Genomic DNA, 27,615 nt, shown 5'->3' with positions numbered 1-27,615 from the left:
TTCAAGGAATGTCAGTGTCTTCTTATATGGGTTACGTCACTGGGATAGATGATCTGAATTGCCTGATCTACCGATTCTGCATGAAGAAGTCCAATTCAGAATTTTACTGTTGCCTTTTTTCTTAGATCCTGTGGCTTGAGAATTGAACTGAAGCCAATACTTGATTTGCTGCAGTGGTTTCTGCATCTCCGCAAGGGTTCTACCTCTAGCTACTCATTGATCTCCTTTTATTCACATTGTCATTCCCCACTCAGGGCTGTGCAAGTGTCTCAGGGATTTCATGTCTGTGATACCATTTATGTTTTGTGAACTGTGCACTGTTGTGTGTGATGTACTTTTAATCCACATAATTTGCTGCTACATATCTCGGTCTGTTTTATGCTCCTCGCTTTCACTAACTACACACTTTCAAGTCTTCGTCTATTTAGAAACCATGTGAAATTGATCTTGTCAGTTGGAGAACAGGCAGGAATTATTAGCAGATTTACAGATACTACAAAATATAGCAATATCACCGTGTGACACAAGAACAGTAGCGTCTCGTCTCACAAAGACAGTAGGGAGGTTTGGTGAGTTACTGTGCTCTTTATCCTTCAATCCTGATGTAGTTCTAAACCAGTCTAAAATAAGGACGTCTATTTTGATTGTAACTAATCACATAGCAACATTTGGCTCTGTACACTAATGTGCATTTCAACATACATGACTGACGTTGCACTCTGCTAAACATTTCCAAAACCCTTTTGTTAATAAAATACTACTTTTTAATGGCTCAGATCTGTCCTTCACCTTTATGGCAATACAATGTTAACTGGATCTACTTTGAATAGTCTTCTTGGAAAAGATGGAAAGAGGTGGGCTGCTGGGGCGGCTCTCTTGGATCATAACAGTTAACGGCTAAATTTTCAGGCACTTGAGACCCATTCCTAAATACTGGCAATTGCTATAATAAAAACTGTATAAGCTCACCACATTCATTGTAGTGTAAATGAAGAAATACTATGTGCATCCAAATTCTCTAATCTCTAATTATTGTTAATATCTCACTACTGACCATGTTCAAGCAGTAACTTAAAGTACTAGTGTGAAAAAAGTATCTCCAACTTGGGAGTTCACTGACATATTGGAACTGTGTAATCAGCAAATGAGACAACCTAGAGAATTCCCCTTAAACACCCCTCCCCCTAGAAAGCCTATGCTTGGCTTGCATAACAGCATATATTCTTTTACTTTAACACTTCTTGTTCAAATTGACCCACTCTAGAGATGCTCTGCAATGATGGGTATGTTCAGACCTAACCAATAACGTCATATAACGTACGAGAATCAAAATATAGCAGAGGTGAGGATTTTTAGACTCTGAACTGTGACAGTACATGACAAAGGGAGACAAACCAAAAAGCTTAACACTGAACATTTGCACCGATATCCAAAGAGAACTAAAATATGCCAGATAGAGACCCTTTCATTATAAAACACTGGAGGGCAGACTGTCAGGTCTGAAAACCCTGAAAGAAAGGCAATAGGCCTCACAAAAAATGAAAGGGCCCAAATACTGAGTTTCTATCCTTCCTCAAATGTGTATTGTATTTTTTCTGTTGTCTTCCCTCTCCTTGTGCCACATCCTTCAACAAAAACATACCCTCCCCTTCCCCAAGCTCAACTGTGGAACCAAGGCAAGGCTTGGACCAAACCCTACTGCAGGACCATGGGAACACAGTCATTTGTCACTGGAGGATAATGAACTGGGGGATCATGGGAAGAAAGGGGGTATGAGATGGGCTTCAGTCCAGATTAATTCTCTGAATCCTCATTGATTTTACATGTTTGTTCCTCTGCCATCAGATAGAGAATATAAGAATCCTGACTCTTCAGAGCCTCTGAAGACAAAGGAATTGTGGTGATTGGATAGCATCATCATCACACAGGTGTCATTGGAAACAGAAGCAGGAAGCCAGGCAAGGAGAAGTGTACTAGAATATTAACACTTGAGTGGCTGAGGCAGGAAAATCACCACAAGGTCTTTTTAGGCAAATCTCAGGTATGCAGTGAATTCAAGGCCAGTCTGCACTGCATACTGAGACCCTGATTTTTTTTAAATAAGGCAAAGAAGGAAGGAAGGTACAATAAAAAGTCCAGATCAAGTTATGTTCACTTCGCTAGCTGTCTGCCTGTTAAGGCCTGCAGTGCATGTGTTTGGAACATCAATCGAAGATTCAGAATATTCAGGCTTTAAAAGTGTTCCTAGAAAGTGGGAAGTACTCTACAACACATGGGCACAGGAGACTACTTCCTATGTATAACCCCAGCAGCACAGACATTAAGGGCATCCTGAATAAATGGGACCTCCTGAGACTTAGAAGCTTCTGTAAAGCAAAGGACACTGTCACTAAGACAAAAAGGCAACCCACTGACTGGGAGAAGATCTTCACCAACCCCACAACTGACAAAGGTCTGATCTCCAAAATATATAAAGAACTCAAGAAACTAGACTGTAAAATGCTAATCAACCCAATTATAAAATGGAGCAATGAGCTGAACAGAGAATTCTCAACAGAAGAAGTTCAAATGGCCAAAAGACACTTAAGGTCATGCTCAACTTCCTTAGTGATCAGGGAAATGCAAATCAAGACAACTTTAAGATACCATCTTACACCTGTCAGAATGGCTAAAATCAAAAACACCAATGATAGCCTTTGCTGGGGAGGTTGTGGAGAAAGGGGTACACTCATCCATTGCTGGTGGGAATGCAAACTTGTGCAACCACTTTGGAAAGCAGTGTGGCGGTTTCTCAGGAAATTCGGGATCAACCTACCCCTGGACCCAGCAATGCCACTCTTGGGAATATACACAAGAGAGGCCCTATCATACAACAAAAGTATATGCTCAACTATGTTCATAGCAGCATTGTTTGTAATAGCCAGAACCTGGAAACAACCTAGATGCCCTTCAATGGAAGAATGGATGAAGAAAGTATGGAATATATACATATTAGAGTACTACTCAGCAGTAAAAAACAATGACTTTTTGAATTTTGCATGCAAATGGACGGAAATAGAAAACACTATCCTGAGTAAGGTAAGCCAGACCCAAAAAGAGGAACATGGGATGTAATCACTCATAATTGGTTTCTAGCCATAAATAAAGGACATTGAGCCTATAATAAGTGATCCTAGAGAAGCTAAATCAGAAGGTGAACCCAAAGAAAAACATGTACTCATCCTCCTGCATATTAACCTTCATCACTTGATGAAAGGAGACAGAGACAGAGACCCACAGTGGAGCATCGGACTGAAACCCGAAGGTCCAAATCAAGAGCAGAAGGAGAGAGAGCACGAGCAAGGAACTCAGGACCGCGAGGGGTGCACCCACACAATGAGACAATGGGGCATGTTCTATCAAGAACTCACCAAGGCCAGCTGGCCTGGGTCTGAAAAAGCCTGGGATAAAACCGGACTCACTGAACATAGCGGACAATGAGGACTGCTGCGAAGTCCAGAACAATGGCAATGGGTTTCGATCCTACTGCATGTACTGGCTTTGTGGGAGCCTAGTCTGTTTGGATGTTCACCTTACTAGACCTGGAAGGAAGTGGGAGGTCCTTGGACTCCCCACAAGGCAGGGAACCCTGACTGCTCTTCAGGCTGACAAAAGAGGGGGAGTTGATTGGGGGAAGGGGAAGGAAATGGGAGGCGGTGGCGGGGAGGAGACAGAAATCTTTAAAAAAAAATAAAATAATAATAATAAGAAGAAGAAGAAGGAGGAGGAGGAGGAGGAGGAGAAGGAGAAGAAGGAGAAGAAGAAGAAAATAAACAAAATAAAATGGAAATGTTTTATAAATTAAAAGATTATTCGGCTTCTAAAAAAAAGTGTTCCTATAATTCCTATCAATTACCTGATGTATTACGCTGGGTAACAAATTATTATGGCCATTTTTGGGAAGGCCATGTGACTGATGTCTGCAGCATCAAGTTTTGAAATTTCACCCAATAATTAATTTAAAAAACTAAAGTATTTGTTCACTTGGGGCTTGGTGAAGGTAAACAATCCTCTGTGATATTTGTCTGACACTGTTTAAAAACAGCTCGTGTTGTTCAGTGCCTACATCATGTTTATTATTATTTTTTCACACACACATATGCCTAGACACAGTGACAAATCTTCAGGATTCCACATGGATGATTACAAACAGGCGTGTGCCAGTGCATATACAATCACAGGACAAATAAAAACGCTGAGATGCAAACCCACTAAGAATCCCATTGATCGATCACATTGGATCACAAAATACTGGTTTTCTAAGAATCATAAAAAACCATTATTCCAAAGAAATAATGGATATAGTTCAACATCGATCTTCAGTCAAGTAGACTCCCTATATCATAAAAAGGCCTGAAAGTTTATAAAATTCTTTAACACTTAAAATAATAATTTTAAAAAGGCAGGCATGGTGGTACATGCCTGTAGTCCCAGCACTTGGGAGGTGGAGGCAGAAGGATTGGGAGTTCAAAGTCATTGTCAACTATATACTGAATCCGAGGCCAGGCTGGCTACATGAGAACTTGTTTCAAAAATAAACAATTTAGCCGGGCGGTGGTGGCGCACGCCTTTAATCCCAGCACTCGGGAGGCAGAGGTAGGCGGATCTCTGTGAGTTCGAGGCCAGCCTGGTCTACAGAGCTAATTCCAGGACAGGCTCCAAAGCCACAGAGAAACCCTGTCTCGAAAAACCAAAAAAAAAAAAAAAAAAAAAAAAAAAAAAAAAAAAAAAAAATAAACAATTTACAAATGTTAGTCATTTTAGACATGAAACAGGATACCACACAGGCAGTGCTCTAGAGAGGCCTCCTACTCCCGGCTCTCAGGTCAAGTAGGACATGCACTCCAGATGTCCAGAAAGTGAGACAGAGCTGGCAGGCTTTGGTGGCAGGCAGGAACTAGGAGACTGTGGTCCTCTCTCTCCATCACTACCTGAAAATAAAAGGAAAAGTCAGAGTCAGGTTACATACGTCTCCACGCAGTAAGCCCACACACTTTGGTGCCACACCGAATCTATGATTTGTCACTGAAACCAGAAACAAACACCCCCCATATCTCTGATCCTGGCTCTAGCGTTTCTCAGTCAGGGTCACCATTATTTTTGTCAATCCTGAGGTCTTCAGATAGGATTCTCCCCTTCTCAGAGATGTACTGTCTCTTCACACCCCTCCCCCATATTTTCTGACCCAGCCTGCATCACCCACTCTGCCAGACCTCTGTGAGAAGCTAGGTCTCCAGCTTCCTTCACTGTCCTTTGTTCTTTGATGCCCACCACCCAAAGTGGCTTCCCACTAACACACTTCATCAGGGTTTTTATTTAGGCTTCTCATTGGGGCTCAGCCTTCCCGTCCAGCCTCCCAACTATGCCATTTTCCTCTGAGCAGTGACCACATGGAGCAGTGAGCATGTCGGGAAACATTCTAACTGGAAAGCATCCAAGCTACAAGGGAAATGCCTTGAAGACGCCAGCATGATCTCGTTCCATTGCAGACCCTTATCCTCCATACATGTCTTCCCAGTCTTCCTCGGTCTCCAGTGGACTGAAGATATTGCCATGGGCTGCGAGTTATTACACCTAGTTCTATTCCTTCCCTTGACATGCCCTTGGACTCCAATAAGACTTGGCCACCTTGGACGGGGGCTCAGTCTACAGGGACATTTTGTTGCCACTGTGGTGCTGGTGGTTTTGTTTTTACTTCATGTCAGGCCATTTGCTGTTGAGCAAAAGCACTTCAGAACTGGTGATTCACCGAGAAGCCCCTGATTTCCATCTCCCACCTTGGACTGAGCATCTGAAATGCCTGATCCAGAAGGTCCAAATCCAGGTTTCCACATATTACCACAACCAGTTCACCACAACCCTTCCAATTTCCCAACAACCCCTACCCCAGGCTCCATCTTGAAGAAGACAGCTACCTGGCATGCTGCCACGATGTTGCAGAGAGGCAGAATCACAAGGATCCTGAGAGTTGGCCCTGCAGCCTCCAGCTTCCTCTGCCACTCTAAGAGAGCAACAACAGAATCCTGCTTGGTGGCATTAGGGACCTGCAAAGGAAATGGCATCAGATAATGGCATCTGGGAAACCACACCTCCTCTCACTAACACAGGTGCCCCTTTAAGTATTCAGTTCCATCCAGCACCCACCCCCACCCTAGGCTTTTTTGCTCTTCCCATTCACTAAGCTCATTCCCTCCCAGGGACCTGGACCCCACTACTTTGCCAGGACCTGTGGCTGCAGAAGAAGAGGGCCAGGGGTAGCACTGGGTTGCAGGGTCGCACTTGAAAATCTAGAAACAAGGAGAGGAGAGGCCAGGGGATGAAACCCTCTGGTGGAAACCTACTACTGGAACACTTGGCAGACCAGGGGTTTTCAAACCAGGCTGGGGAAATCTGAACGATTCCAAGATGTTTGTCCTTTTCAACCAGCCACCTTCTTGGCCTGTTTCCTTTTAAAACGTCTATATTTTTCTTGACATGCTAACTTCTACCAAATCTTTCTTCCCTGTGCTGCAATGAAGATGACAAAGAACCCAAAGAGACTATGCTCTAATCTGCACAGCCGCCAGAAAGATGGGTGTAGTAATAAGAGTTTATTATTATTACATATGGCAACCTTATTATTACATATGGCAACCACGAAGGGACAACTGCTTCCACATAAAGCCTGAGACAGCTTGGGAAGTAATTCTAGAACAAAATGAAAGCATTGTGCCTGGTTTCTTGGTAGCAGCAATTTCTCGGTTCTACTCTGCTTGCTAGAGGCAAGCAAGCGCCGCATCTAAGAGAGGCTTCCTGACTCAGCTTTAGCTGCAAAGCCTGCAGCTCATTAAGAGGTTCTGCCACGAAACACTTAAACGGTGTTGACGAAAAGCTGAACACATGCTTTTCAGTTTTTAGCCATAGCAGGAAAAAAGCTGCGCCGTTTAAAAATGCCAGCTTTCTGGGCTGTCCTGCCAGGGCAAACTCTGACTCTTTTACGCAGGCGGTTCATGCCTACAGCCAGTACCTCAGCCATGAGGCTGGAAAGCTAAGGAATGGACTGGATCTAGCTGGCAAAGCCACGCCTTTAGTCCTACTGAGCTTGCTTGGTAAATTAAAGATTCATGTGGTCAGAAAAAGAGAGATATACAGTAAAGAGAGATTCAAAGACAGAGAAAATTTCTGAATGGTTTAAAGTGTGTTAAAAATATATGCAGACTAAAATTTAAAGTTCTTAAAAGTAAAAAACAAAAAAAGGAAGAGAGTTGTTGTGTGTGGTAGCACACGCCTTTAATCCCAGTGCCTAGAAGGCAGAGGCAAACAGATCTCTGTGAGTTCAAGGTGTAGTAGCAAACACCTTTAATCCCAATGCCTGGGAGGCAGAGACAGGCGGATCTCTGAGAGTTCTAAGACAGCGTGGTCTACAGAGTTACTTCAGGTCAAAGATACAGAGAACCTGTCTCAAAAAGCAAAGAGTTAAAAGTAAAAATAAACAAAATAGAGGTTAAAACAAAGCTGCACAAAGATGGAAAATATACAGAGAATTTTGATACTGTATGCTATTATGCTCTCTTTGAATCGTTTGAATGCTGAGGAAGGACCAACAGCTGCTAAAAGATATTTATTTGTAGATGCTGCTGAGCTAATCCAACATGGATGTTTTGATGCCTTGGCTTTGAAATTTGGATCTAAGGACATGATACTTTGGAAAGGAGTTTCTTATTTTGTTTTCACAGAGGATGAGACGCTGTTTATTTCTTCTATTCCGATTTGGTATGATGGACCACGCCCTCCTGAAGGGTTGGTGTGAACACCTTCAGAAAATTGCTTCGCTCAACTGCCAACTGAGATGAAACTAGCACACAGGTTATACCATGAAAGACCTAATTAACGACGCCCCCATTCAGCAGGAAGCAGTTTGGAGAGAAAAAACTGCGCCCATGTTCCCAAATATGGTTTATAAACGTTCTTTTACATTTAAAGGGGGATATGATATAGGTATGAATAATTTGCATTAGTATAGATTTTGCTTTATTGATAGAGATTTAAGGTCAATTTTGTTATATATATAAGTGTTTCTGATTTTGATTAAGGTATCGTGATTGTGTAGTTTATTTAAATATGTACTGTATAATTAAGAAATATAGGTTGTTAATGGATAATCATCGATAATAGTAAAGCTTGTAGTCATGTTAGTTAGATTTTCTAGATATATAGAGATATAGTTTAGATAGATATTCTTCATGTCTTTCAAATATTACAGAATAGGACATTTAATGTTTTAATAACTGAGGACTTTTCATGACAATGAGACACTCTGCTCCTGGCAGCACCAATCTACTTCAAGAGGAAGATGGGCATCGAAGAGGCACCTTATGGAGTTTGATAGCCATTTGGGCAAGAAACTGCTCTTGCCTGGACTATTGCATAAACTGGACACAGAGAACCCGCAGAGAGGGGACTACTGAACTTGCCTAAGGTGAAATGATCTTTCGGGGTTCCTGATTCATTTTGAAAGAGTCTGCAAGACATTCTGCAGGACACAACAGATAGTGACTGAACTGACTTTGAATTTTCCTGCTTTATGGAAATGTCTGCTGGATACCATGGGCCTGAAGGCTGAAGATGGATGCCCCAACAGTACAAAAGAACTTTGGGTGACTGTCCAGGCAGCGAGATGTCTTTGTCATTTCTAGAGTTTGAAGTTTCTTAGTTCTTGTTTACTTAGGTAATATATCTTTCTGGAGTCTTTGATGGAGTTAAGAATAGTTAGTTATAGTTATAGTTTTCCTTAGTTATGATAAAGATTATTGTAACTTTTACTTGATAACTGTTTTGTTATATGTAATTTTGCTATGTTAAAGCCTTTTTTTTTTGTTTAAACCGAAAAAGGGGAAATGATGGAGGAAGGTCATTGGCTAATAAAGGAACTGCCCTGGCCCATTTTATTGGTTAGAGGATAGGTGGGAGGAGTAAACAGAACAGAACGCTGGGAGGAAGAGGAAGTGAGCTCAGAGTCACGACAGCTCTGCTCTCAGGAGAAGACGCCTGAGAGAGACGCCATGCCCCACTCCCGGAATGAAGCTCTGACCCAGGATGGACATAGACTAGAATCTCCCCGGTAAGCGCACCTTGGGGTGCTACACACAGACGATTAGAAATGGGCTAAATTAATATGTGAGAATTAGCCTAGAAGAGAATGGGCCAAGCAGTAATTAAATGAATACAGTTTGTGTGTTGTTATTTCGGGGCATAAGCTAGACAGGCTGCCGGGGTGCTGGGAACGCAGCCCCGCCACTCTTATTACTACAGATGGGAGCCCCTCCTTTTTCAGGTACTGGCTCTTGCTTCCTTTTTTTCCCAGTCCACAGTGGTTATGAATTGATAAGTCAGTCTCTGTTCAAATGGTGTCAGTAACAGACAGGGACCGTGACAACTGCTAATGCCCCCCCCCTTAACTGTATGAGCAGATCTGTGTCTCTGGAATGCTAGACGACTCATAATGGAGTCCCAGCTAACTGCAGACTCTCTAATTTGGCATCAAAGCCCAGGGAGATGCCTGGTTCCTGCCCTTTGTCTGCAGACACACTGCCAGGACATACTGCCCCTATATACCCACACAAGACGTGGGGTGCAAGGCATTTGAACTCATTGGACAGTAACTCAATGTGACCTTAGCTGATTGGGTAATGTATGCATATATGCCAGTGAACATACACATTGAACCAGATCTGCACCTTGATGCTGGTCTGTGGAGGAGGTCTGTTTCCCAGGAAGCTCTGTGACTCTGTCTTTCTCCCCTCTCCCCTACTGAGATGCTAATGAGAGGGGAAACCCACAATGAAGGACAAGCCAGGCCTTTCTCTAGGAAGTCTTCTCTATTGACTTTAGCATTCCTTTAGGCCTCTATAGCATTCCCCATCATGACCCCAAATTCCAACCGAATCTTCTCTCACATCCATCTGTTGTGATATGGAGCAACAGCCCAGGCTCATTCAGGGCTTCCTATGTGGTACACCTTCTTCTACTTCTCTTGTCAATGTCATGAACGTAGCCTGTTGTCCCGGAGTGGCTACCAGAAAACATAGACTTGGAAAGATGAAATCACTTATTGGAACCCTCAAGATTAGGAATTCTCAAGGCGAAGTGCCTTCTCTTCACTCCTCCTTCTGAGGTGATGCCTCCTCCTCCTCCACACTTCCTCTTCTCCTATTACATTTCTTCTTCCTTCTCCTCTTTCTCCTTTCTCATTTGCCAATCTCCCATGGCACCAACCACAGTGCTTAACATGGAGTAATATGGATACAGCTGGATTTAGGGCCATATTCAACTCACCTTTTGGGCCTGACAGATGGATCACGAGGTGCCCAGGAAAAAGAAATCGTTGGTTGCTGCTCCAATTTCACTGGAACATGGGGCAGAATTGCCCATTCTCTCTGCTGGCTAGGCATATGAGTTCCCTGAGAACTTCCCTGCCGGAGTAGAGACAATAGTAGGAATTTGGGTACCCAGCCTACCATGAAAAGAGGAGAGATGAACATGTTGTCAGATGACTACAGCAACTCAGAATGTCAGAACTTGAAGCCCTTGAAGATCATTGAGGCTTACCTTTAATTTTAATTTTCAGTTCACACTAAAATCCAGGAAGATGCAGTTAAACCTGAGCTCACATGGTAAATCACGGCCGATGTGGGGATGGAACCCAAGACTTTAGGACACAGTACAAAGGGTCAGGGGAGGAGCTTCTGGAATCACCTCCCATAAGCACCAGAGTCTCCTTACCTCCTGTGGAACTTTGTGGGACCTGGCCTCCCTCTTGTGCACAGTGCTCTCCTGCCCATCTGTAAAACACCAGGCACAGCTTACATAAGCCTCACTGACACCATCCTTCCAAATATTCCGGCCCCATTTGGAGGGTTTACCACACTATGCCTCTTTCCCAACTCTGGGGTTGCTTTCTTTTTCTAGTGAATGGCCACTGTGGAGCCTGATTCAATAGGGGCAGGAGAACACTCAGGGCTAAGTAGCAAGACAGTGATAAAAGTAACAAACTTACCACTCGGCAACAAATGTCTACCTACAGAAAATATAAGCAAGGGATGTGGACATTTCTCCAAAGCATTTAATTCCTAACATTGGTTTGATGAGCAATTACCAACAGTCCCACTGCAATCTCAAGACAGGGATGCTGACAGAATTACTCATGTTCCCTCCACCTAAATTCAGGTTCCTTCCCTAACCAAAGACACTCACTGCGGCTTTCTGCTACACCAGCCAGCTTCTTGCCATGCTTGTAGAATTTAGGGGCAACAGCCATATTCTTTATCAGTCCTTGATCCAGGTGCCTCTTCAGCCTTGTCCTCTGCTCTTTCTTTGAGGCGATCACAGCAGGCAAGAGCCCATGCTGTTCCCTAAAGTGAAGGATGGAAGGACCAAGGTTAGCAATGTGGAATAGGCCTGACCCTTACCTTGCCAGACATGACACTCACAAGAAGGCAGTGCCCTGTGACATTTGAGGCATGGAAGAGGCAGAAACGCTTTTTATCCCTGCTTTGGGTAGAGAAGCAGTGGTTGTAGAAGTTGTACGAGTGGCCTATAGGCCTTCTGAAGGCAAATTCTTTCCCCCGGGGAGCTCCAGTCTCATGCCCACTGTTACATGTGGAGTCAGAAAAGCAGCGGGGTACAGCAGGTATGAGTTATGCTGCATGGCTTTAGGGTCAGGAGTGGGGGTCAGAGTAGCACCTGGGTCCCCCATCTCCAGGTTACTTACTCTGTCCTTAGAAAACTACATCTTCAGTGACTGGGACTTTTCTCTCTATTGTGCTCACTGTTGGACTAAGCTTTCACTTCCTCGTTTCCCTATGGCTTTCTCAATTTTCACCTAGGTCTTCTTATATAGTACCCTTCACAGAGTCCCACATTGATGGAGTAAGGTCATTGGTTAAATTTGTAGTAATAGGAGCGGCGGGCTTGCATCCCCAGCACCCCGCCTGCCTGGCTAGCTTATGCCCGAATTAACAACACACAAACTGTATTCATTTAATCACTGCTTGGCCCATTTCTATCTAGCCTCTTCTAGGCTAATTCTCACATATTAATTTAGCCATTTCTAATCATCTGTATAGCGCCCCTAGGTGTGCTTACCGGGAAGATTCTAGCCTATGTCCTTCCTGGTTCAGAGCTTCATCGCGTGCGTCTGCCTGGGAGCTGGGAGCATGGCTTCTCTCTGAGGCGTCTGCTCCCGAGAGGAGAGCTGTGGAGTCTGAGCTCACTTCCTCTTCCTCCCAGCGTTCTGTTGTTTACTCCTCCCACCTATCTTCTAACCAATGAGGGCCAAGCAGTTTCTTTTTATTTAACCAATGACCTTCCTCCATCACCACATATACGAAGCTCTTCACAGTCTCACAGATGTTCAACCTGATCATGAGTTTTTCTGTTTATCTTCTCTCCTCACAATCCATTTTCAGGCCCAGACAGTCCTGCATCTTCAACAATCACTACACTCCATCCATTCTGTCGCATCATTAATTGTCTTCCTCATGGCCTTCATTCTTTCACTTTCGGCCTGGGGTTTTATGTCCCATGCTCTCAGACAGGAGTCTCATGAATGCCTTATTTCCCTTACCTTTTCATTAAGGTTGTTTGCACACTTAACCTCAATCTTGATTACCACCTGGATCCCCCTTTACACTGCCTGTCCTCTTGCTTCTCATAAGGAATCACATTAGGCTACTCAAGAAGGTGAGGGAGGGGGATCAGAACTTCCATACCATTCTGGGTTAACTAGGGGGACAGTATCTCAAAACAAAAAAAAAGGTATCATTCAACAATACATAACCTACATGAGATGTAAGCTAAGGACAGAAATAGACAAATCTTTAAAGCATACAAAGGGCAAAGTGAAATATGAGCAAGGAGGTCAAGACCATGATGGGGACACCCACTGAAATAGTTTACCTCAGATACTGGGAGCTCACCAACTCCAGCCAGACAGGGAAGGAACCAGATTACTACCAAATTAGAACCTCTGAATGTGGGACACAGCTGTATGGCTGAGGAAGACAAAAGGGCCCTGACAGTGGCACCAGAATTTATCCCTACTGCTGGTACTGGCTTTTTGGGAACCCGTTCTCTTTGGACGGATACCTTCCTCAGGCTAGATAAAGTGAGAATGCTCTTGGACGTTCCCAAAAACAATGTGCGCTGGATCCTCTGAGAATTGGGGGGTGGGTGTGCAGTAGGTGGTAAGGTGAAGGGAATGGAAGAACGGGACGGATTGGGAATTGGGATTGGTATCTAAGTGAAAAAGACAGCTTACTTTTGAAAAAAAACAATACAACTAAAAATAGTAAGTGGTCATAAACTTGAGTGAGAGTGAAGTGGACATGAGAGGAATTGGAGGTGGAGAGGTAGGGGTGAAAATGATGTAGCCAAACTACTTGATGTGGAATTCCCCTCTGTATGCTGTGAATAACATTGGTTAATAAAGGAAACTGGCTTGGCCTGATTGGGCAGCGTAGAGCAAGGCAGGGAAAACTAAACTGAATAATTTTTAAATAACAAGACTTATGGTTGGACTCAGGAGATGACTCATCAAGTGAACATGCTTGCCATACAAGCCTGACAACCTGAGTTTGATCCCCCTGGGCCCAGAGAAAGGCCTGATGAGGTATCCTGGAAGAGAAATCACAGAACACTTGTAGTGAGATGGGAAGCGGCCCTGGAAGCTTCCTTTCTGCTAGCTAGCATTTACAGTACTAGAAGGTACTATGCAGGCTGCTGAGAGGAAGACCTCCTCAATATTCTTCCCTAGCTGTGAACCCTGTGAACTGCAGAAATGACCACCATGGCTATATATGTCCCTAGGTACCATAGTAAAATGTGTTACAGGGATAAACTGCTTTCTGCTTGGATTTAAGGCCTGCAAATCTGGCCAAGAATCCATGGTTGGGGAGCTCAAAGGTCCCAACGTAAATCTGCTATGGTGATTTTACTGAATAGATATAGTAGGCCTTATTCTTGAAATTTGTATATTTCAACCCATAGACTAGTGTATCTCCCAGACCCTGTCAGAGAAGTGTCTGTGTTTGAACAGTGAATGCCAATTAACTAAGAAACCTGTAACCATTCACGGTGTGGAGAACAAGTGATTATGGGATGCTAAGTCACAAATGGGACATCTATGTCATACACACCCCCAAGGCTATCCCTGGAAGAGGGGGAGGAAACATAAGACTCAGTGGTAGAGGAGGACAAGAATGAGATAATGTCGTCAGGAGACGCCAGGACTACTGCGTCCATGAACTCACAGCAGCTGTGGCTGCCCACCCAAGACCTGCACCAAAAAAAGTCAACATTCGACTATGAAGCAGGAAGGGGTTCTTGAGGGCCCACCTGTAACTGAGGTGTTATGGAGGTGTTGATGTCTTCTGGGGAAGGAAGAGTCACGATTTCTTTTAAGGCTGTGGCTACTGGTAAGGTGACCAAGCTCGGGTAGATGGCCTCATCGCCAGAAGTATTGGGAGAGCCCAAACTGGAGCCAATGGGTTATGAAAACAAACAAACCAAAAAATAGTACTAGAGAGATGGCTCAGCAGTTATGAGTGTGTACTGCTTTTGTAGAAGACCCAAGTTCAAATCCAAGCATTCACAACAGGAAATTGTTCATAATCTCTAACTCCAGCTACAGGGGATCCAACATCTTCTTCTGGCCTTCTTGGATACCAGCAGACACATGCAAAAGGCCCCATGTACATATATATTAATAAAAACTCTAACAGAATAAAAGGTAAGAGTTGGGGAGGTAGGGGTGGGCTTGGGAAGTGTTAAGGGGAGGAGTTGAGGGTAAATGTGATCAAAACACATTATATGAAATTCTCAAAGATGTAATAAAACTATTAAAAATATAAAGCAGCACAAGAAGTATTACAGACAAGTATTTCTCATGAACATAGATGCAAACCTCTCATGAAATGTTAGCAGTTTGAATCAGTGTATGGAAAAACATTCATTAACAAGTACACTTTACTCTAGGAATGCAAGACCATTTTACTATTAATTTTTCTTAGGTTTATTTATTTATGTGTGTGTGCGTATTATACCTGCCTGTACATATGCGCACCATTTGCCTGGTGTCCTCGGAGGTCAGATGAGGACACCAGATTCCCTAGAAGTGGAGTTCCAGGTGGTCATGAGCCACTTTGTGGGTTCTGGGAGTTGAACCCAGATTCTCTGCTGGAGTAACAAGTGCCCATAACTACTGAGCCATCACTCCAGTCCCTAGTTTGACACTTAAATACCACAAATAAAGCTAGCCTGGAGGTGCATTCCTATAATATTATTAGCACACAGGAAGCTGTAGCAAGTGGAACACCATAGGTTGGAGGCCAGACTGGGCGACACTGTGAATTCCAGCACTTTGTCTCCTACAGAGTAAGACTGTATATAAAAAGAAAGGGCAGGAAAAGAAATCCATGAATGAATTTTACTGTATTAGTGGGATAACAGAAGAGTGGTCACTAAGATGTGTGCCGGAAAGGGGATGTGATAATCTGAAAACTCCAGTGATAAAAACATCAAAAAAGAAGGTATGCTAATTTAGGAACATAGGGGAATATTCTCAATCCCATAATATCTATCTGTAAAGAAACAAAAAGCAAAAAACAAACCATAGAGGAAATGTTTCATGGTGAAATGCTAAATACACTTCTATTATTTTTTTATGATTTCACACAAAATAATGGGCCTAATGACATTTTCACAATGGTGTATTATACTTTGCTCACATTGACCCCCATTACCCTCTGCTGTTCCCTGTCCATTGAGTCCCCTTCATCCATATAGAAAGGATCCCTTGTACTTCCAGGTCCTGCATACACACCCTTATCACATTTACAGTGGAAGGTTGATTCCTCACATCCAACAACATATGACACCTATCTTTTTTTTCTCTATTACCTTCTTTTCACACCCTTGGCTTTCCCTTCTTCCCTCAAATGTTCTCACTTTTACCTTGATGTATGGTCTAGGTTGTATTGTGACAGAAAACACGTGATAAGGGAAAGACAGAAATTTCCTGTCAATATCTAAGAAATGTGGCAGAATGTTGCTCCAGATGCTCACCACATGCACCCAGCATCATTCTTTAAGCCATAGCTGGTTCAGTCAGGCATGAACTGTAGACAGAGGCACATAGATTCAAAATGAAAAGGGGGAATCTTGAGGGAGGGGCAATCTGGGAGAAGTGGAGGATGGGAATAAACGTGATAACTGTGTGAAATTTTCAAAGAATATTTTTTGAGGGGTGCAATGAACTTTATTGATGGTATTCAAGAGAGTAGGGCTCCCTAAGCCCCCTCCTGCTATTCTGGGGGTCTGGGATGGAAACTGTGACGGAGATGCTCAGTGTTAAGGGTTAGTTAGGACAGGGACTGCTCAGCAGCCGAGGACCTCTCTCTTGCTGTGTCCTTGCTGGGATGGGTGGTCCAGGGCGGGCTTCTTACTCCTTGGAGGCCATGTAGGCCATGAGGTCCACCACTCTGTTGCTGTAGCCGAATTCATTGTCGTACCAGGAAATGAGCTTTACAAAGTTGTCATTGAGAGCAATGCCAGCCCCAGCATCGAAGGTGGAAGAGTGGGAGTCACTGTTAAAGTCACAGGAGACGACCTGGTCCTCAGTGTAGCCCAGGATGCCCTTTAGTGGGCCCTCGGATGCCTGCTTCACCACCTTCTTGATGTCATCATACTTGGCAGCTTTCTCCAGGCGGCATGTCAGGTCCACGACGGACACATTGGGGGTAGGAACGCGGATGGCCATGCCCTTGAGCTTCCCGTTCAGCTCTGAGATGACTTTGCCCACAGCCTTGGCAGCGCCAGTGGACGCAGGGATGATGTTCTGGGCAGCACCATGGCCATCTCGCCACAGCTTCCCAGAGGGGCCATCCACTGTCTTCTGGGTGGCCGTGATGGCATGGACTGTTGTCATGAGTCCTTCCACGATGCCAAAGTTGTCATGGATGACCTTGGCCAAGGGGGCTAAGCAGTTGGTGGTGCAGGAAGCGTTGCTGACAATCTTGAGGGAATTGTCATACTTGTCATGGTTCACACCCATCACAAACATGGGGGCATCGGCAGAAGGGGCGGAGATGATGACCCTCTTGGCCCCACCCTTCAAGTGGGCCCCAGCCTTCTCCATGGTGGTGAAGACACCAGTAGACTCCACAACATACTCGGCACCGGCATCCCCCCATTTGATGTTGGCGGGATCTGGCTCTTGGAAGATGGTGATGGCCTTCCCGTTGATGACAAGCTTCCCATTCTCAGCCTTAACTGTGCCTTTGAACTTGCCATGGGTGGAGTCATACTGGAACATGTAGACCATGTAGTTGAGGTCGATGAAAGGGTCATTGATGGCAACAACGTCCACTTTGCCAGAAGTGAAGGCAGCCCTGGTAACCAGGCGTCCAATACGGCCAAATCCATTCACTCCGACCTTCACCATCGTGTCTCTGGAACGAGGCTGGCACTGCAGGAAAAGAAGCGGCTGTCTCTAGAACAGGGAGGAGCAGAGAGCCTCAAAGAATATTTTTAAAAATATTTCCAGAAACCATGAAAAGTCATCACCTGGTTGTTAGAAACGGTTTTGGCAAAGCTAGAAGATAAATTAGTATGAAAACAACAATAAACTACAAACAAATACACCAAAAGAGAATTTTTTAAAATGACAGTAACATTAAAATAAACAAAATATCTGTGAAGAATATGGGCACAAGCACTGGAACATTTGTTTAGAGAAAACTATTAAAATCTTGCTAATAGGTATTAAAATAAAGTATGCTCTGCTCACTGTTTAAAGCACTCAAAAGTTTTCCACTCTCTGTAATCATCAAGAGAAGGAAAAGTTATCGCTCAAGGATCTATAGCAGTGCTTATGACATAAAAGGGCCAACGACATGTGGAAGAGGACAAAGATGGAGAATGGCTGAACCCCAGCATTTCACTATCATGCTCCAACACGGAGGTAAGCACCACAGCACGGAGTCACCTTAGGACAGGACACACACTCCAGTGAGATCAGAGGCAGGTCACAGACAGCACTACATAGACTCCACGATAATAGGAAATGGGACAGAAAAAGTGGGTGCCCTGAGGGGAAAAAGCAAACAAAGATCGATGGCTCCAACAGATTCCAAGATGTAACCCAAAGTGAATCTCGATTCTAAGAGTAAACTGCTAACCTTTAATACCTACGACCTGAGGACTGTCCTGCACAAATACTTTCCATCATTCACCAGAAGCAGATGCTCAGATATGCGGGTAACCTGCACAGAGCAAAAGCCTCAGAGAGAAGAAGTAGGGTCCAGGCCTTCCAGCCTCACAGCGCCATGACCAGACGTTGTTCTGGAATTTTATGAACGCTTTGAACCATGCACCAAGAGAGCACCATGAGAAACCTCACAGTCCTAACTAAACAGGGCGACCACAGACAGGCATCATGAGCACGTTTGTCAGCGGAGACCCCACGCAAAGTGAACTCACCATGTACCCGAAGTCTTCGGCATTTTCAGTTCAGTCTGCAGAACTTCATTCAGGCTGGCCAGAGTGAAGGTGAAATGCAGAGGAAGAAACAGAAAGTTCTGGGGGCGGGAGTTAGGACGAAGGTCATGCTCCAGAAATGTATCTACTGGTTGAGCAGAATGTACTGAACTGAAGCAGGGAGGAACCATGGGCAGGAACAATGGGGCTTAGGGCCATGGAGGGGTGGAGATTAGGGCTATGCAGGGGGCAGGTCTCGGTTCCACAGCCAGCACAGTGGGGACCTCAGCAGAACTGTGGATAAATGTTCTGAGTGGGGCGTCACACTCTAGGAAGATGATATCCTTTCCCTTCTTTCCACCCCCTGGGCAGGTGAGCTTCATGTTCATGTGCTCTGGAACATCCTCCAGGGGTACTGGGGTTCTTCAGGCCAGGGCTCTCAACTTTTCCATCCTCAGCACCTCAACCAGTAGTGCAGATACACATCACAGTACCCACCTGAGGTAATGGACAACAGTCATGAGGGACCGCAAACATGAGGTCTCAACTCTCTTTTTCAGACTGTGAGAAACCCACAACAATACTTCCAGGAAGGTAATGTCTTTGCTCACAACATGGAGGACTCATCCAATGGCCCAAGAGGAACCGGGAAGGCTGCTCCTCCAAGAAGGCCCTGGAAGGGTCGGTTCCAGAGAGCCCTGGCACGTGTGTCCAAGTTCTTCAGGTGGGGCTCTGAGTCAGCCTGCCTCTTACCAATCATAACAAGTTGCAATTACTCTCTCCCTCTCCCCTAGAGAACACCCCAGCCCTCCTCTCCATTCCCACAGGGCTTGTGAGGGTCCACTTGTCTCTCTGTTTCCTTCTCGGGAGAGGCCGCTGGGCAGAAAAAGGCCGAGTACGGGGCCATGGCGTTCTGCTGCCCAGGCCCTTACCCCCCTGAGAATCTTGTTCAGTGCGGTTGAAATAAAGGCCGTCATGCTTTACAATGTTTTGGCTTCATTATATTTTATTTACATTTCCTACTGACATCAACTTAAGATGTGCTGGGGATGATGTCTTGGTGATGGGGGTGGGATATCTTGGAGGGGAGAGCAAGTGTCTTTCTGAGTTCTCCTAGGACATCAGGTTCCCCCTCTGAGGCAAAGATACTTGCTCCGGTCTTTGTAGCAAAGCAGTCTCACTCAGAACTGTTTCTATATCACAGCTGGCACCTCTGACCCACACTTCCATACATCCAGGAGGAGCAGTTTGCAGGCCTCTCCCCTTGCAGTCTATGCAGACTTCATAGCTGAGAAGTCTTGAGCAGAGATTATGGGAGAGGGACGCATACACAAGGAATACGTGGAGCCTTTAAAAGGGCTTTAGACTTTTTGCTCACAACACCACCCAAGCACCCACAGTTCCTTGGGACAAGACAGGTTCCAAAAAACAGCCTTGTTTGTCTCTACTACACAAGGTCACTCTCCACTTTATGAGGGTTTCTTGTCTTCCTAGGGCGACCCTGAAAGGTCTTGAAACATTTATCCCAGGTCAAGGCTGCATTGAGGATAAAACACAACTCATCTTTACCCTTAGGCAGTTTTACTGACCTATAAAATGTATTTTGACTACAGGAGGACATAAATAGGACACAGAAATCACAAATACCATCTCCCTTCAAATGACAATCTCCAATATGCTTCAAACTAATGGAGTAAAAAAATGCTTGACCAGGACCAGCTGTAAGAAACCAATGTCCTTCCTTGCTGTGAAGGGGTGGGTCCTTCCTTGCTGAGAGAAGGAGGGGGTTCTCAGAGGCCAGAATGTGTACAGGGAGACAACAGAATTTCAAGCTTCAAGCCCTTCTCTCTACTTCTGTAGGACAGCCAGAGTGGGACCCACAGATAGAGAATAGTTGGAGTTTGTATTGGTTATGTTTTTCATTGCTTTCAAAAATAGCTCACAGAAAGAATATATTTTAGCTCACAGATTAAAAGGGTCTAATCCAGGCTGCAGGGGAATGTGGAAGATTTCACAGTGGCAGGAGCAGGCAGCCGAGACTCCACAACTGGGTAAAAACAGAATGCATGGAGGAGGGGACACTGGCAATTGCTTTTTCATTTTTATTCACTCCTGGAACCCAGTCCATGTAATGATGCAGTCCACACTCCCGGGCAGTCATTCTCTCTACAGATAAATGTTTCTGGGAACATCCTCCCAGACATCCTTGGAGATGTGTCTCCCAGTTGATTCCAAATCCAGTCCGATCGACATCACCGACTAACCATCACCAAGTAGCTAATCCCAGTGTGATCAATGACTTAGAAGTGATCTTTCTGTGGCAGGTCTGATGGGCTGAGCATCATCTCCCCTCACAGGTCCTCTGTCTACTGACTTTGGTCCTGTGATTGTGGTTTCTATTAACCCCATACGCTTAAAGCAAGCTGGGGAGAAGTGGCCTGTTTCAACCCATGTCTTAGGGTCCTAGAATTGATTGAAGACAGATAGGAACTCAAAGCAGGAACTGAAGCAGAGGCCATAGGAAAGGCTTCTCGTTGCCGAGCTTTTGTGGTTTTCTCGGGCTACTTTCTTTACTTTGCTTACATAGCACAGGATCACTTGCCCATGGATGGCACAGCCCCAGCTGGCTGGTTCCTCTGCCAGCAAGTGTTCATCAAGGAGACCTGCACACCAGTCTGATGGAAGGGTTTCCTCCACTGTGGTTCCCTCTTCTCAGATGACCCTCGTTTGTGTCAAGTAGATCCAAACTCAGCTGAGAATGTGAGCTCTGTGTCACAACTTCTCCAGTCCTAGCCGAACCTCAGATACATGGCTCGGCACTACCAACCCAAAAGAGAATTAGAAATTTCACCTCCCAAGAGAAAGGCAGTCTGCCCAGAGGTTATGCCTTCTGAGTTTGTCAACCTCTCTATGTCCATGTGTGTGAGTGGGGGGGGGGTGCGAAGGGAGTGGAGAAGAAAGGGAGAAGAGACAGAAATGAAACAACGAATGTCTATTGAAATAATTGGTGATATTTGGTTCCTTTCAGTAGCTGATCTAGAACGCAGAAACAGAGGTGGGATAAAGGCAGCTGGACAGATGCATAAGAAGCCTTCACATCTGTCCCTCCGACCAGACAGAGACCCATCCTGCCCAACACCTCCCAAGCTGACTAATCGTGACCACAGAACTAGCTGTCCACTGCCCACACAGGGCTCACTGGGATACTCAGCACTACATTTTGTTTTCCAAATGACGTACCTCTGCTGTTGATCTCAGCTCTTGCCACAATCACCTAGCATGGTCCTTTTAGGTCAGCAGTCCTCAACCTGTGCGTCTCGATCCCTTGGAGGTTGCATAGCAAACATTCTACATACCACATGTTTACCTTATGATTCATAACAGCAGCAAACTTGGAGTTATGAAGTAGAAAATAATTGTATGGTTGGGGTCACCACCAGGTGAGGAACTGTACTAAGGGATTACAACATAAGGAAGGTTGAGACACACAGTTCTAGGCTTTGGTGGCCCTGTGTCCTGCCTCCCACTCTACAGAACTACAGAGTCCCGACTTCCGGGGAGAAGATACTTGCCACTGCCCACCCCAGTCACAAGTGACTCTCTGTACTCTCTCCAAGAGCACTCTCTTCTCCTAGCCTGTGAACTAGGGCATGACCAGTTTAAGTGTTGCCACTTCTAAGGGCTCAGCGCTTGTGGGTTTTGAGCCCTGGGTTCTCACAGCTGTGTCGATGTATCCCCCCCCCAGCTTTCTCAAAAATAAAAAATCTCAAAATTAAAATTGTATGCTTTTGGGTTTCCAGGTGTGTAAACCATTGTGACACGACTACTACGATCAAGGTAAATCCCATCAGTCACCCTCAGAGTCACCATTATTCCTCTGTGGAGAAAGCATTTACGATCTTCCACCATGCACATTTCCTGTACAGTGAAGTCGTAAACAATAGATGCTGAACATACATGTTTGATATGTATTTAAACTTAAAAATTTGTATCTTATAGGAACAAAAAGTAGAACGTGTTGAAATGGTTAATTTTATAGACCTAGCCCAGACTCTTTATTATGCACACAGTGCTCACATTTACAACCTATACATACTTCAAAGCAGGATACCAAGGTACAGTATAGATTATATACTTAAAATAAAAAATATGTTTTTGCGGTTTGGCTGTATTTACACCTCTATGTTCACATTGTCATCTCTATGCCACCTTCAGGTCACTGGCAACCACTATTGTACACTTTCCTTCTCTTGTGTCCTAATGAAATGGGTCCAACCCAATGCCATGCTTGTAGCCAACAGCATTTGGAAACTATAGTAGTAAGTCATTGCTGCCCAAGGGCAGGCTGTCAAAAGAATAAGCCACCCCTAACAGGCAAACTTCCTCCCTCCAGTACTAACTGCACATGTCTCTGTGGAGATGAACAGCTTATAATGAGTTGGTGGCAATCATACCTCTATCAGACAGAAACAGGCTAAGGCCCTCATGCTGCAGCCCATTAGGAACTGGATCCTGTCAACACCTGGCTCACCTTCAGTCCACCTATGAGATCACAGTCCGTGGGCATCTGACACCTGGATTACAAGTAGGTGTCAGAAAGGGTGAAAAGTGGAGGACCTAGACAAGTCATGCAGATTCCCCAACCAAAGAAAAGCTGGGAGAATAACTATTCTGTAATGCTGGTATATTTGGTTAGATGGACTACATGTCAGTCACTAATGCTGAAGATAACAGGACTACCTGAGGGCTGGGACTGTGGGCAAGTGACAGAGGGCCTGAGTCAGACTGGGAGAGTTTCATGTGGCTCAGTGGACACAGGATGTGCACACCTCTCAGTCAGACTCAGGGTCAAGTCCCAGGTTTGGTCTGAGTCATCTCTGTGACTTTGAAGAGGTCATGTGATGCTCTGGACTGGGTCAGTTCTTCCATGAACTTGACTGACACCACCTGGCAAGACCGGTTGAAATCCACACAATTGAACTATCTAAGGATGTATTTGGCATCTTCTTGACCTGAACCCACAACTCTGCTTCTTGTCGTGGTTTCCATATGAGCTGGGAACTCTGTCCTTTTCTGAGGCCAGGCCGGTGAATGGATTAAGTACTATCAATGTCATGACTATATGACTCCTTCTGGCTCCACCAGGTCACAGAGGATATGATCTGTGCACTGCCACTTGGGCAGCCACTCAGGTGTGCATTGATTTAGCCTTTCTGTCATGACCCTCAGATGGTTCATTAAGAAAGCCCAACATCTACATGGCTGGATACATTCCTTACCAGCCTGTGGAGGCTTCTCTTCCATCAGGCATTTCCAAATGAAAGGATTCTATAAGAGACTTTACCTCTCACTCCACACACCATCAATCTACCCTTGGGAATCTACACAAGGGTCTCTAGTTTGCCTTCAGTGGACACAGAGATCTTCCAATTCTCCTCGCCCTGGGGGCCTCGGACTTAGAGTTCCCTCTAGACCCACCCTTTCCCTACAAGGACTTTCATTTACTTTCTGGGTCTGGAATGCTCACAAGTAGCTGCAGACTAATCTTCCCAGCACATAGCACAAAAGCAATTGTTCTCTGGACAGGGGGCAGATCAGAGTGGATACATTTGCAAGCAATTCCGGGTGGTTGGAGGAGCCTTATCAAAAGCAGAATGAGGCCATGATGCTGATGCTGAGAGCAAATGTTTCTCTATCTCCCCCTGGAAGCCTGTCTTCTGCCCTCCCTTTCCATTCCTGTCTGTTTTCCTAGTCCTTCCCAGTTCCCCTCCCACCCCCTTCTTTCTTCCCACAGCACTCCAGATATGCGGACATTTACTGTTTCTGCTCTGCTTGTGAGTGCATGCAGGAGTGCACACGCCCAATCACACATAACATACTCTTTGTACAGCTGTAGCTGTTGCCCACTGATGTGTGGCTTCTGTTAGGAACACTGCCATAATTGCCATATTCAGACTCCACTCTAGGGAAGAGCTTTGTCTTGCTGATTTCGGAACAAGCAGTCCCTGTCTTAGGGCACCTTGTACTGACCAAATGAGATGGTAATTATGTATCCACTAAAGTGTGCGGCTCCTAGATTCTGCTCTGGAACATTAACGCATACTCTCCCATTTGCTGCCCCCAACTCGAAGCCCAGACACCCACAGAGTAGATGTTGGACAGTGTGTGCAGGTGGAGAGCCAATTTCTATGCGGATTTTGGGCATTCGAGAAATGAATCTTGGATAACCAAATTAACACAGGCCCAAGAGTTGAGGTTCTGAAGCTTCCTGCGCCTTTCAGCCCTGAGGACACTGCAGGAAAGAGGACCTTTAAAGGGAGGGGACCACACCTTACCCATATATGGCTAAGGAGGAGGTGTCACTGGACTAAGAATAATCCCAGTTGGCAGCTACGGTCTTAATGGAGTAGAGCTTCATAATAAGCAGTCCTCATCACTTTATCCCTGCCCAGCACACAGAAAGAGTTCCAGAATCCCCACTCCCAATTCCCCAGAGCCAGCTGTCCCACCTATACTAGCACAGTCCTGGCTGACTTGATAGAAAGCCACTGATTTTGGTGCCATAGCTAGCTAGAAAACACCCTCCTGCACTCTCCTTTTCATGAGGGACCTTTTCACAGTCCCTTGGTTTCTGGACCCTGTGAGTTGCTAGGAGGCATGATTCATGTGTCACCACTATTCACACTCATGGTGTTCTCATTTGACTCTCTTGCCTGTGATACCACATCTCTCTGTGACCTTCAACAAGGTGGTACAGTTTCCAGAGCTGACATTCAGTATCACATCTACAGTGAAACCTTTCATTGAGAGCTCTCTGAAATCCTGAATACCTGCACATTCTCTGATCCCAAAGCTCGGGGGACTCGGACACTGCAGCCCAGCTGCAAGGTTCCTAAGGTTATTGCTCTCATGAAGGTCTGTCTCTGATGATCCCTCCTGCATGAGTCCATAGGCTAAGATGCTATTTATCTTCCTGACCTGCTCCTCCCATCATAACCATGATGGTCAATTTTCAAAGCTCAGAGCTACAGTGTAGGTAGACTGAGTAGTATCTGACAGACCAGGTCCTTAGAAATCATCACCCCTGAAGTCACAAGACAGACCCCATAGACTCCAAACCATTCCTGATATGCCCTGCAAGTATCTCAAGGGCTGAACAATGGGTCAGTCCAATTGTTGATCAAGCACTATCATTTTGAGCATCCATCGTCCCAGAGTCTGTATGAGACATAAAGATGTACCCTGCTGCCTCCTGGTAGCCCTGTTTAAATCCTGCAAACATACCATGGAGGAAAAGGCAGCTGCCTATCTTCAGGTTCAAACTCACTGCAGCTGCCTGGTCTTGTCCCTCCAGAGCTGTTCCTCCTCCTTCCCCACTGAAACCAAATGTTCACACATACCAGAAAGCTACTCCTCTAGAAAACATCCCTGACTCAATGACAAACACCAAGCCTGAGGAGTTTCCTGACAGCCAGCAACCCCATGGTCCCTGATCTTCCTCCATTCCTGTCTGCTGTCCTTGTGACTTTCCTGATCTGACCCCGGCACAAGTCCTGGAGGCCACCTCTTAGTACTGCCTGCCTGGGATGACCCACCCACCCTGGGACCTCAATTTCTATCTAAAAGACATTTCTCAATACCTCTCAATATGTCACCCACCAAAGTAGCAAAGTTTAAGGCTGAAGACAGTGAACACCACCCTGGGCTTACAGATTCACAACTCCTTCTTGGAGATACACTCACCCGAGGTTCTTTAAATATATGCTTAGTGTGGCCTTCATTTTCTGTGTCCCTGTTTCTCCTCCAGAGAAACAGATTCTGGAACAAGTGTACTTAAGAATCACTTGAAAAGCTGAAATCTGTAAAGAGCCAGGTCAAGGTCCTTACATCTGGACATAAACAAGGCAGTACATTGCATGTTATGAACACCATGTGATGGTGTTCCATGAGACAACAGATAAATTCACCTAGTCCTGAAAAAAATGATAAAAACCAAATGTTTGACACTCTGAAGTATGAGCCTACTTTATGCCAAGAAAAACAGAATTGTGTGTATGCATGTGGACACATGCATGTATGTAATGCATGTTTACAGAATTCTTGAAGATACATACCTGCTTGTTGTAAGAGGGCTGGTGACAGTGGAAGGTACATGGCAGGACTATTCTTTGATCTGACACTGTTCCTAGTCCTGGTGTACGTAAGCAAGCAAGATTTAAAGCATTGAAATGTGTCCTAGGAACTGAATGTGCTACCCTGGTGATAAGCAAAGGGCTTCCAACCTTTAAGAGGCTCAGGGAATTTACTTGTGAGGCACAAGGCTGTAGTGGGATCCACCATTGCATGTAGTACTTTCCACAAATAATTACCCGTAATTTATCCAGGTGTGATTCAGGGCTGACAGGATCCTACTGACCTCTCTTCTGTGTAACAGCACTCCAACTGAAAAGTTCAACATTCTCTCTCATCCCTATTCCTTCCCTTGGTTATCTCTGCACGTGATAAAGCTGAGGCTGCCATGAAAACCACTCTCTTCTCATATGTCATGTTTCACATAAGTAAAATTTCAGACAGACTGTAATCACTCATTGATGAGAATCAATCCCACAATGGGAGACTCCTTTTATCATGATCCACCACCTCCCACCCGCTCCCACTCCCTGAAGACCTACGGTACCCTTCAACGCAGGTACATGAAGACAGCTTTTGTTTTCCAAGCGGTGTCAAAGGGAAAACTTGATGCCCGTGCGGCACCAGTTTTTCAAGGAGTAAGCTGCCTTGTTATCCAAATGAACACCACACTCATTTTTCAGAGAAACCCAAAGATGGGCATACCATTCTGCTTCATAAACTGCCATAAGAAATTATCAGAGACAAGATGATTAGAGCAAGGGAAATTTATTTTCTCTTGGTCCTCCAGACTGTCCAGTCCAAGATCAAAGTGCTTCCCAGCTTGGTTTCTGTCGGGTTTCATGCTTAGCCTTCTTCTCAGCAAGTCACCCCATGGCATCTCCATGAGGATTCCTGCACACATAGAGCAAGTCCTCTGCTGTCTCCTCAGAT

General features: G+C 45.0%; 2 protein-coding genes across 2 annotated transcripts in view; both read right to left on the bottom strand.

Annotated features, from left to right (window-relative positions):
* Window positions 1–5,996: 5,996 nt before the first annotated feature.
* LOC121442871 (doublesex- and mab-3-related transcription factor C1-like) overlaps window positions 5,997–27,615 on the bottom strand; it is a gene marked incomplete at both ends in the record, with an annotated part of 35,959 nt that continues 14,340 nt past the window's right edge. The window contains 5 exons of the mRNA XM_041644516.1: window positions 5,997–6,083; window positions 6,266–6,326; window positions 10,354–10,490; window positions 10,801–10,859; window positions 11,272–11,429. Coding sequence (XP_041500450.1) covers window positions 5,997–6,083; window positions 6,266–6,326; window positions 10,354–10,490; window positions 10,801–10,859; window positions 11,272–11,429 — 502 coding nt within the window. The remainder of the gene's footprint in view (window positions 6,084–6,265; window positions 6,327–10,353; window positions 10,491–10,800; window positions 10,860–11,271; window positions 11,430–27,615) is intronic.
* LOC121442884 (glyceraldehyde-3-phosphate dehydrogenase-like) lies at window positions 16,517–17,518 on the bottom strand. Its single transcript, XM_041644528.1, has one exon. It carries the CDS (start codon window positions 17,516–17,518, stop codon window positions 16,517–16,519), a length of 1,002 nt encoding a protein of 333 aa, XP_041500462.1.

Source organism: Microtus oregoni, unplaced genomic scaffold (assembly GCF_018167655.1).
Source record: "Microtus oregoni isolate MIOR12 unplaced genomic scaffold, Mior012 000097F_ref0000449, whole genome shotgun sequence".
NCBI lineage: Eukaryota > Metazoa > Chordata > Mammalia > Rodentia > Cricetidae > Microtus > Microtus oregoni.
Note: the sequence above shows the minus strand (reverse complement) of the source record. Positions and strands in the feature narration are given on the sequence as shown.

Bases quoted from the DNA above. Each gene is read 5' to 3' on its own strand.
- LOC121442884 (XM_041644528.1), bottom strand. From the start codon at position 17,518: ATGGTGAAGGTCGGAGTGAATGGATTTGGCCGTATTGGACGCCTGGTT.